A 12,215-nucleotide genomic window follows, 5' to 3' on the forward strand; every position below is an offset into this window, starting at 1 on the left:
TACTGTTGGTATGATGTTCTTTTCTGAAATGCTGTGTTCCATTTACGCCAGATGTAACGGGACATTTGCCTTCCAAAAAGTTCAACTTTTGTCTCATCAGTCCACAAGGTATTTTCCCAAAAGTCTTGGCAATCATTGAGATGTTTCTTAGCAAAATTGAGACGAGCCCTAATGTTCTTTTTGGTTTTGGTTTTGGTTTGCGTCTTGGAAATCTGCCATGCAGGCCGTTTTTGCCCAGTCTCTTTCTTATGGTGGAGTCGTGAACACTGACCTTAATTGAGGCAAGTGAGGCCTGCAGTTCTTTAGATGTTGTCCTGGGGTCTTTTGTGACCTCTCAGATGAGTCGTCTCTGCGCTCTTGGGGTAATTTTGGTCGGCCGGCCACTCCTGGGAAGGTTCACCACTGTTCCATGTTTTTGCCATTTGTGGATAACAGCTCTCACTGTGGTTCGCTGGAGTCCCAAAGCTTTAGAAATGGCTTTATAACCTTTACCAGACTGACAGATCTCAATTACTTCTGTTCTCATTTGTTCCTGAATTTCTTTGGATCTTGGCATGATGTCTAGCTTTTGAGGTGCTTTTGGTCTACTTCTCTGTGTCAGGCAGCTCCTATTTAAGTGATTTCTTGACTGAAACAGGTGTGGCAGTAATCAGGCCTGGGGGTGGCTACGGAAAATGAACTCAGGTGTGATACACCACAGTTAGGTTATTTTTTAACAAGGGGGCAATTAATTTTTCACACAGGGCCATGTAGGTTTGGATTTTTTTTCTCCCTAAATAATAGAAACCATCATTTAAAAACTGCATTTTGTGTTTACTTGTGTTATATTTGACTAATGGTTAAATGTGTTTGATGATTAGAAACATTTTGTGTGACAAACATGCAAAAGAATAAGAAATCAGGAAGGGGGCAAATAGTTTTTCACACCACTGTATACTGATATGGACTGGGTAATGTGTTTGGAACGAAAGGATGCCACATTGTTTGATGGAAATGAAAATTACCAACCTACAGAGGGCTGAATTCAAAGACACCCGAATTGAAAAATTGATGCAACAGGCTAGTCCATTTTGCTGAAATTTCACTGCAGCAACTCAAAATCGTACTCAGTAGTTTGTATGGCCCCCACGTGCTTGTATGCATGCCTGACAATGTCATGCCATGCTCCTAATGAGATGATGGATGGTGTCCTGGGGGATCTCTTCCCAGATCTGGACCAGGGCATCACTGAGCTCCTGAACAGTCTGAGGTGCAGCCCGGTGGTGTCGGATGGACCAAAACATAATGTCCCTGAGGTTTTCAATTGGATTTAGGTCATGCGAGCACGGGGGCCAGTCAATGGTATCAATTCCTTCATCTTCCAGAAACAGCCTGCGTACTCTCGCCACATGAGGCCGGGCATTGTCGTGCACCAGGAGGAACCCAAGACCCACTGCACCAACATAAGATCTGACAATGGGTCCAAGGATTTCATTCCGATACCTAATGGCAGTCAAGGTGCCGTTGTCTAGCCTGTAGAGGTCTGTGCGTCCCTCCATGGATATGCCTCCCCAGACCATCTTTAACCCACCACCAAACCGGTCATGCAGCATAACATTCTCCACAGCTTCTCCTGACTCTTTCACGTCTGTCACATGTGTTAAGGGTGAACCTGCTCTCATCTGTGAAAAGCACAGGGTGCCAGTTGTGGACCTGGCAATACTGGTATTCTATGGCAAATGCCAATCAAGCTCCATAGTGCCGGGCAGTGAGCATAGGGTGCACCAGAAGACGTTGGGCCCTCAGGCCACCCTCATGAAGTCTGTTTCTGATTGTTTGGTCAGAGACATTCACACCAGTGGCCTGCTGGAGGTCATTTTGAAGGGCTCTGGAAATGCTCATCCTGTTCCTCCTTGCCCAAAGGAGCAGATACCGGTCCTGCTTATGGGTTAAGGACCTTCTACGGCCCTATCCAGGTCTTCTAGAGTAACAACCTGTCTCCTGGAATCTCCTCCATGCCCTTGAGACTGTGCTGGGGACACAGCAAACCTTCTGGCAATTGCACATATTGATGTGCCATCCTGGAGAAGTTGGACTACCTGTGCAACCTCTGTAGGGTCCAGGTATTGCCTCATGCTACCAGTAGTGACACTTACCGTAGCCAAAACTAGTGATAAAACAGTCAGAAAAGATGAGGAGGGAAAAATGTCAGTGTCCTCCACTGTTTAAACCATTACTGTTTTGGGGGTTGTCTCATTGTTGCCCCTCTAGTGCACCTGTTGTTAATTTAATTGACACCAAAACAGCTAAAATTAATTAACAACCCCTTCTGCTATTTAACTGACCAGATCAATATCCTAGACGTTTCATTGACTTGATGCTATACTCTGATTAAAAGTCTTGCTTTAATTTTTTTGAGCAGTATATATAGTGAAATAGTTTAGCGTATCAGCATGCAGTATCATTTGAACTATTATCTTGTTAGTTGCCAGTATTTGGATATACGAGGTAATTAATAGAAGAAACCAAAGAAAAAGCAAACTAACAAAAAAGAGAGACTTCAAGCTTTTCAAAGGTATTCTAAACATATAAAAGCTACCTACATTTCGTATGAACATACAGCTCACAATAAGGTTAGCAAACCATTCCTTTAGATAAAGTAAAAGAAAGAATGACTCACTAAATGTGAAACTTGATGGATACAAAAACTGCATCCAAAATTTCATATTCAACAAAGAGACTCATTTTGAATGTTTATGGGTTACTCAAGTGCTGGGACACAGGATTATGGCATACATCTCGTTGTGAGCAGTTGGTTTCCAAGTGCAAACATGCCTAGGCCACATTTTCCAAATACAGCTTGAGATATCATAGTCATTAATCTTTTTAAATATAGGGTTCTAACACTAAGTATAAGGTAAAATCACTCTTAATTGTACTTTTCATATTCCCTTTACAAGCTATATAGTAGACTGCATTGACATATCTTATTTTGTAAGAAAATAAATTTGTTTCCTGCCCTGTGCAGAATGCAATTACATTAATTATTATTATTATTATAATAATAATTATTCATTAATAATTATAATAATTATTACAATAATTATTATTATTCTTTAGATTTATATAGAGCGTTTCTCACTACTCAAAGTGCTCTACATGGGAAGCGAACCCACAATCTCCTTACTGCAAAGCAGTAGAAATTAAAAATTAAAAAGTGAAGCAATTAAAAATAGTAAATAGACATATAGCAAAACAACCCCACAATTAAACATTCTTGTGTCTTTAGATAAGCAATAATCCAAAAATAAACAAATGATTAAATAGGTAAAATGGGTAAATAACAGAGGGTGTTAATTGGTGGCAGATGGGCCTCCCTACTGGTTGGATAAATCAAGGGGGGAAACTGACCTAGATTTATGTGATAGTTGGAATGAGGGCCTCAACTGTGAAAGAGGTACCTTACTGTAGTGATCAGAGTAATGGCAGAGTAAATAGGTAATAACCAAATGAAACCAGATTGGATTGTAAGCTATACAGCATTGTGTGTTAAATAATGGGACAAACACATATGTTTCATTAATATATTATTCAACTGTAGAATAGATATTTGAGGTTCAGTGAATCTAGCTTCTCCACATACAGCATTCCTATTACTTGGAAGAAAAAATTAAAAGACAAGAATTCCAGCTTAATAGATCAACTACAGTTTCTTATACTGAAAGCTGATCATATTTCTATTAAAATGACTCAACTAGACAAATAAGTGCAGGAATGCTTGTGGAATTAATGTGAAGCCGCAATTATAAAAGCCTGCAGGGGTATCTGTTGAGATCCCAGTGGAAGAACTAAATGGCCTAATAAGATTTTTATTTTTCTTGCAGGTGCTATGAGATGTCTCTTCAAGTGCCTCTGTTGAGCCAAATCTGTTTAGGGGATTGAGCCTCTAGTGATGGGAGGCACCTGAAAGGGTATGGGAACATACTACCTACCTGGACTGCCAAGGGCTTCAAAGGCCCACAGTTCACCTTGAGTCCAGCTCATCAAGAGGTTCAGTGTCCTGAGGGGAACTGCAGGCACTAAATTAAAAGCAAGCTGCAATCTGCCTCAATTACAACTTTGTGTTCAGAACACTACTTTGCTGTTACATTTCTTTGCATGTCTCAAGTAACTGAGGCAATAACAAAGGTTACAGGGCACCTGGTGGGGGAGATTGCCTGTTCTGTTTCACAAGGTTAGCATGCTGAGGGAGACCTTCCCAACAGTGGACAGCATGGTATAAGTAATGCCTCATTTGCTGATAATTGGCATTTAGCAAGGTGTATCTGCATTTATGTGTCTTGGTTATTCTTGCAGGACCAAAGTGGCCTTTAGGTCTAGGTTTATATCTGGGGACACTTGTGTGTTGTTCATGCTAAACCTAGTGAGTCCCTATGTAGAGTACTGAGGCCCGATAGACTGTGCAGACATCGCTTATAATCAGTGCTAGGTGTATTTCAGTATGTGTGTGTTAAGTTTAGAGTGTGACAGTAGACAAATCCAACACAATCTTGGACAGTTCTACTCAACCAATGACCATATGCTTTTATTCTCAATAAAATGACAGTGGTACACTGTGCCCATATCACACTGACCTGCTTGAATTTTGTGCTGTGGAAGTGTCAATGGTTTATTTTTTTTAAATGGTGGTTGTTGTTCAGTGCCTCAAGCTGCCTTTGCTTAGGATACTGAAGCATCACTATTGTGATAAAAAAAAAAAATCAGTGCCCTCTAGCAGAAGGACAAAAATAAAGTTACATGCATTTCTGACTCCTGAGGCACAATGGGACCTTGTAAGCAGTTGTGTTTTTTTTTCAAGCAAGATGAAAAACACATACAGTCATATGAAAAGTTTGGGAACCCCTCTTAATTCTTTGGATTTTTGTTTATTATTGGCAGAGCTTTCAAAGTAGCAACTTCCTTTTAATATATAACATGCCTTATGGAAACAGTAGTATTTCAGCAGTGACATTACGTTTATTGGATTAAAAGAAAATATGCAATATGCATCATAACAAAATTAGACACCCCAACAGAGATATTACATCAATACTTACTTAATTGAGCCTCCTTTTGCAAATATAACGGCCTCTAGACGCCTCCTATAGTCTTTGATGTGTGTCTGGATTCTGGGTGGAGGTATTTTTACCAGTCTTCCATATAAAATCTCTCCAGTTCAGTTAAATTTGATGGCTGCCGAGCATGGACAGCCTGCTTCAAAACATTCCATAGATTTTTGATGATATTCAAGTCAGGGGACTATGACAGCCATTCCAGAACATTGTACTTCTCCCTCTGCATGAATGCCTTTGTAGACTTCGAACTGTGTTTTTGGTCATGGTCTTGTTGGAATATCCAACCCCTGCGTAACTTCAACTTTGTGACTGATGCTTGAACATTATCCTGAAGAATTTGTTGATATTGGGTTTAATTCATCCAACCCTTGACTTTAACAAGGGTTCCAGTTCCTGAACTAGCCACACAGCCCCACAGCATGATGGAACCTCCACCAAATTTGACAGTAGGTAGCAGGTGTTTTCTTGGAATGTGGTGTTCTTCTGCCATACAAAGCTATGTTATGATCAAATAACTCAATTTTTGTCTCATCAGTCCCATGCACTTTATTCCAAAATGAATCTGGCTTGTCTAAATGAGCATGTGCATACAACAAGTAAATCTGTTTGTGGCATGAGTGCAGAAAGGGCTTCTTTCTCATCACCCTGCCATACAAATGTTCTTTATGCAAATTGCTCTGAATTGTAGAACGATGTACAGATCTACACCATCTGCAGCAAGATGTTCTTGTAGGTGTTTGGAGGTGATCTGTGGGTTGTTTGTAACCATTCTCACAATCCTGCGCATATGCCGCTCCTGAACTGTGCCCGTGGCCTTCCATTTCCTGATTACATTCCTTACAGTTGAAACTGGCAGTTTAACCCTCTGAAATAGCTTTTTGTAGCCTTCCCCTAAACCATGATACTGAACAATCTTTGTTATCAGACCTTTTGAGAGCTGCTTTGAGGATCCCATGCTGTCACTTTTCAGAGGAGAGTCAAAGGGAAGCACAACTTGCAATTAACCACCTTAAATACCTTTTCTCATGATTGGACACACCTGTCTATGAAGTTCAAGGCTTAACAAGCTAATCCAACTAATTTGGTGTTGCAAGTAATCAGTATTGAGCAGTTACATGCATACAAATCAGGAAAATTACAAGGGGACCCATATTTTTGCACAGCCAGTTTTTCACATTTGATTTAATTTCATACAACTAAATAATGCTTCACTAAAAGTCTTTGTTCGGAAAACACCCCAGTACTCAGATGTTCCTAGGAAATGAAAGACATGGCACTGTTATCTTTTTTGTTGCAAGTACAGTAAATTATTATGGAGGCTGAGAGGGGTTCCCAAACTTTTTCATATGACTGTAAGACTCTAATTAATTGATGAGAATGGTGTCATTTTTCACTTCTCTTCTCTCCCTCTCAGCAAAAGAGGTACAGTATTTCTACAAAGCTCTTAGATGGAGAATTGCAATTATAACACTGCTTACTTTATTATCTCAATAGCACTTGTAGTGTAAAGAAAGTTTAAATGTATTAAATAGATATTATGACCTACAAATCATTTAGGCAGTATAGTGGTTAAGGCTTTGGACTTCAAACCCTGAGTTTCTGGATTCAAATTTCACTACTGACATTATGGGACCATGAGCAAGACAATTCACTTGACTATATTCCAAATGAAAAACAAATGAAATGTAACCAATTGTATCTCTTAAATGTTGTAAGTTGCCTGGGATAAAGATGTCAGTTAAATAATAAGTAATATGTATTTACACTAAGGAAAAATAAATTTAATTTGTTTTACAAATAATTTGTAAAACATGCAAATTATTATGAATAAAATGTACCAATATGAGACCAACAAATTATTCATATATCTTGGTTGGGAAAACTGATCAATTAAACTGGAGAATCTGCTTACCTTAGCAGCACCTGCTAGCATGGCAGACAGCAATCCCATTCCCATACTTATTGTCTGAGACTGAACCATATTATCCAGACCATATCTCAGACTAGTACAAGCCCGCTGTAACATTGCACCTACAAATTCAATCACCTGTGAAGTAGAACATAATAAGACAATGTTATTTACTATTCAGTAACATACTGTGCTTGTACATACAGAAAATGCCTAAATTCTAACTGAATATTAGTTACATATTAAAATAGCGTTTTTTTATATTGCACTCTTCCAAACTATAACACAGTATTTTAATTAGTAACTATAACTACAATATACAGTAAAAATAATAATATCTGATTTATAAAAAAGTAGTAACACTGTAGTGTAAGTAAATATCATCAAATAGGAAAAACTGAGACATGTTTGAGCAAAACAGCAGGTTTCATATTTGTGGTGCCAAGCAAAGGCCCGGAAATGACTGAGCATGCATCATATAGCCTTACACGTGAGAATGTACACACAAAGCAATACGCATTAATGCATCATGTTGGAAAAAAAAAAGGAATGCAGATTAGTCATTAAAAGAGAAAAATAATTATAAACTGTGAAAACTGTGTTCATCCCTACAGTTTAATTCATATATAAGGAATACAGATTCAACTGCAAAAAATGACTTTACTCCTAAGGAATGCTTCATTTACAAACTGTACTTTTAAAATCAGGGCGGCGCAATGGTAGTGCTGCTGCCTCGCAGTAAGGAGATCTGGGTTCGCTTCCTGGGTCTTCCTGCATGGAGTTTACATGTTCTCCTCGTGTCAGCGTGGGTTTCCTCTGGGTGCTCCGGTTTCCTCCCACAGTCCAAAGACATGCTGGTTAGGTGCACTGGTGATCCTAAATTGTCCCTAGTGTGTGCTTGATGTGTGGGTGTGTGAGCGTGTGTGTCCTGTGATGGGCTGGTGCCCTGCCTGGGGTTTGTTTCCTGCCTTGCGCCCTGTGTTGGCTGGGTTTGGCTCCAGCAGACCCCGTGACCCTGTGGTTGGGATATAGCGGGTTGGAAAATGACTGACTGACTTTTAAAATCACTACCATACTGAAGAAGTATGATACAAGTCACATGCAAGTTTTCGGTACTATCCATCAATCATGGACAGGTAGGAAATGCCCAGTGTTGACCTTTTATCCTGTTGCAGCAATGATGTCACAGGGTATACACATCCAAATTATTTCCATAGCAACCTCGTGGCAACCTTAGGCAAAATGATGGTACCTGTGAAAAATGACATGGCACCAAAAAAAGACATTAAAATATTTTCACAAATTTAAAAGCAGTTCACTCAACTGCTCAGAAACCTCACAAAAAGCGCTTTCTCCTGGGCTCCACTCCAACCCGGCTTCTAATTCCTATTAGCTGTTCTAGCAGCACAGGACACTAGCCAAGTGCTACAAATGGTACCTCGTAACAACATTGTCATAAGCGTTTCATGCTTTGCAGAGGTGCCACAAGCAAAAAAATAAAAAAAAAAAAATATATATATATATTAACAATAATATAAGAAAGTGTTGTGCCAGTGCTTGTGGCTCATTAAGGATTTATGCTTTTTTCACATCTGCTTTTATGGCTCACTATTCTGACTAGAAGAATACGGGTCAGTTAGACGGGTGAACCCAACCGGAAAAGCAGCTCCAGTATGACTTATGTGATTGTCTCAAAATTAAGTCAGGTTCCAAGAATGTGTGTTTTCACCACTCATAGCCTGTTTGCTTTGTTCTAAATCACTGGGTTATTCATTACTTTGTTGCAGTTTCAAGTTAGTTAGGTTGCATTTCACGCTGCAAACTTTTCAGAGAACTAAATATATCAATAACGTGGACTTCTTTCACTGGGCAGAAAAATGTTTTTCCGGGTAAAAATATACCATGAAGGGTCATCAACCACTGTGTTTGTGCACTGCTGCATTTATTATTTGGTTTATTTACCAAACATAGCTCTGAGCAAAATCTCTATTATTGAACAACTATTATGGAAGACAACTTGAAAATTATGGGCTACTACGCATGGTAGAAAAATATCCCATTTCAAATAGGCTCTGCTGAGGGCATACACTGATGAGCACCAGTGATATGACAGCAGAGGTAAAAGGTGCAATTCATTTAACTGTAGGATGTTGCAGATTTACTCTCCAGTAGCCAAGGTGCCCAACTTGCATGGAACTCTTTTTGATCATTGATCTCGTAAGACACTGCTATTCATTTCTCAACACCTCTGTAAGTATTTTGATCAATCTGATCACAAATGAATTCACACTCTTTTTCTTTTTCAACTGCGGTATGACTGTGCATACAAAAGGCATGTATCAGGTACCTGATGAGGTGTCAGACTTGTTCTGACCGACTAGTAACTGTGGAAGATGTTTTATGTGAATTGTGTCACATTTGTTGCCATACACAAGTATTTATTTTTTACTTTTTCCATGTTTCTAATGCTCCATGTTAACCCTTGACTCACTATGCTGTGAATGAGACTCCCTAATTACTAACAGCAGACACTTAGCTTTACTTCTGCAGCATGCACAATTTCAACCATAATGCACAGTATTTTCTGTAGTTAGCTCGGTCCCGTGTCAGATCACATTCATATCTCATGAAATGCAGCGTTCATTTGACACTGCACCGAGACCACCCTTTCCACTTCCAAATATGACTGGCATGTTCATACCTACCTAAATCAACTAGACGTTTGAGGAAATGAAACTAGAGTTGGAGAAAATGCATTAGGTGTGAAAATACCTTTATAGATGCGCCAATATTTTAAAATGACTGCCTGAATATAGTTTATTACACCTCATTGTTTTAGGCATTATGTATCAAACCAGTAGTCTTGTTAGACAGAAGCTAACTATGGGACAAAGTGCATTTGTGAACACTGATGAGGCTCTTTAACAGAGTAATGGGACAAAAGAAAAAACTATGTTGTGAAAGGGTCTGGCTGCAAGTTTTACTAATGAAGACAACAAAACCATTTAAAATTATGAAATGGCTCATCATGGAAGTGAAGTGAAAAAACAGACAAGTAAAATACTGCATATTTTTGCATTGCAAATCTGGAGTAACTCAATGACAAAATTAGCATGGGTAAAATAAACAACAGTACTTTCAAAACTAGGCTTGTTTTTTTTGGAAGAATTAAGTGGATAGGAGTGGAGCGCATTATTGGGATGAATGGCCTGTTTTTGTGTAAATCTTTCTAATGTACTGTGGAATAAAATGTATATCAGCATCACAAAGTGGTGGTGTATAAGATCTTACAATAAAAAGGAAAACATGGGAAGCCTTAAGTAGGGATTTGAATAAAAAACATTTAAACATTTAGCTGATTTGAAGTTGAAAACTATGTAGGAAAAAAAAATCATTAGAATATCATTACAGAAAAGCTGGAAGGCTGCCCAAAATCCACCTTCGGTTCATCGCAAGGCCCCTGCTCACACTGTACAGGTTTCAAACACATCCGTGAAACAGAGAACTTTGGGAGATATCACACCCACTTTTTTGCCAGACCTGGACATTTGTGGATACTACCTGTTAACAAATCTAAAGGGCTACCTGTGTTCAACGTGCTGTTTCAAGGATGAAGACATTATATGCTAGTTTTCACAGAAACATTTTGTGAACAGTATGAAGAAAAAAAAAAGAGCATTAACATTCACTGAGATTATCCTGAGAAATAAGTGTTTCTCTGAAATGGATCAGGCTCAAACTTGTTAAATACATCTTAGACAAATTATAGTGTAAGACAACCCACCACCTTTTTTTATAGATACTATAAAAGGTTCATTAGACCATGAAAAGAATTTTGGTTCCTGATGGTGACAGTCCTATGTCAGATCCACTCTGCAAATACTACAAAGATAAGCAATGAGATTACAGCAAATAAATGTGCAAACTTAACATGGACATTATTTGAATAGGGATTTGAACCCATGATTCTGGAACTGTCAGGCAACTCTCCCCAAGTCCTTGTCATCATAAGGCAATTGTTATATCTTTTATATATCTTTATTTAAATCGACCTTTGTATTGTACTTTTAAGAAATTCACGGAAAGATGCTTTATTTATTTGTCACCAGGTTTGTTCTGAAGTCTGAGCAAGAAAAATGACTGCTACTTTCTGCTACAAGCATGTGTCAGCTATTATAATAGATATGTCTCTATAATAAAAAAAAATCTTGGAAGGTTCCACAGTGTGCTAACATCACTATTCTCTTCTCTTTCCACTGTTTAAGGGACCCTACTCAGGGGTGTTAATTTAGGTTAAGGATTTCCTCTTCCTGTCCTTTCTGATTCATTGCTTTGCCTTAATGCTGTGTAGGAGAAGGGAGGATGTCATTTCTCAATTTTACTGCTACATTGTTACTATTTTCTTGTAACTATTTCTACTGCTTTTTCAATGTTTAAGCTGTTTCAATAAAAAAAAAAACTATCACAACAAACTAAAAAAGGAAAGATTCAGTAATACAGCATATCACAATACCCGTTCAAACAAATTAAATATGAAATGCATAAATATGCCACTAAATAAATCAAAGATCAGTTTAAACACATATCTCTAATAAATAAATCTTGGGAAGAGAGACAAGATGTGACTTTTTCAGAGAGACACTTTCACGTCCCTCAAGACGAGTCTTTGTGCCAAGAGATTTGACCACGCCCGGGGCCAGAAATAAAACAAAGAATAGATCACAAAGTAGAACATCGTAAAGAATTCAAAAACATTGGCGCAATACACACGCAGAGCAGGTTAGAGATAATGGAAGTACGAAAATTTGAAAGTCTCAAAAAAATTATAGTAAAGATTGCATTAGCACAAACAAACGGAAATTAGTACTCAGCAAAAAGAGATAGAATATATAGTTCGGTTTTAAACTTTAAGTCGGAGACATGTAGATCATATAATTCGTGTTGCCATCAGGGGGAAAAAAAAAGTAGTGTTTCTTGCCAATGAAGAGGCATATCCGCGATAATTAAAAGATTTGTTGTTTGGTGAAAGTGAAATCATTTCTCATTTGTGTGAATGCTATCGTCAGATACATTTCTTGTAGAGAGAAAAAAAACAATATTCAATCACGGGCAGTTATACATTGCGCTGTCATGATGTAATTCCAAACACAGAATCAAAATTCAATGTGATATTGATGAAAAGGTAAAAACGAAATGAGATTGAATATATGGAC

General features: G+C 38.3%; 1 protein-coding gene across 1 annotated transcript in view; it reads right to left on the minus strand.

Annotated features, from left to right (window-relative positions):
* tango6 (transport and golgi organization 6 homolog (Drosophila)) overlaps positions 1-12,215 on the minus strand; it is a 177,235-nt gene that overhangs the window by 95,135 nt on the left and 69,885 nt on the right. The window contains exon 12 of the mRNA XM_039763515.1: positions 7,006-7,140. Coding sequence (XP_039619449.1) covers positions 7,006-7,140 — 135 coding nt within the window. The remainder of the gene's footprint in view (positions 1-7,005; positions 7,141-12,215) is intronic.

Source organism: Polypterus senegalus, chromosome 9, assembly GCF_016835505.1.
Source record: "Polypterus senegalus isolate Bchr_013 chromosome 9, ASM1683550v1, whole genome shotgun sequence".
Lineage (NCBI taxonomy): Eukaryota > Metazoa > Chordata > Cladistia > Polypteriformes > Polypteridae > Polypterus > Polypterus senegalus.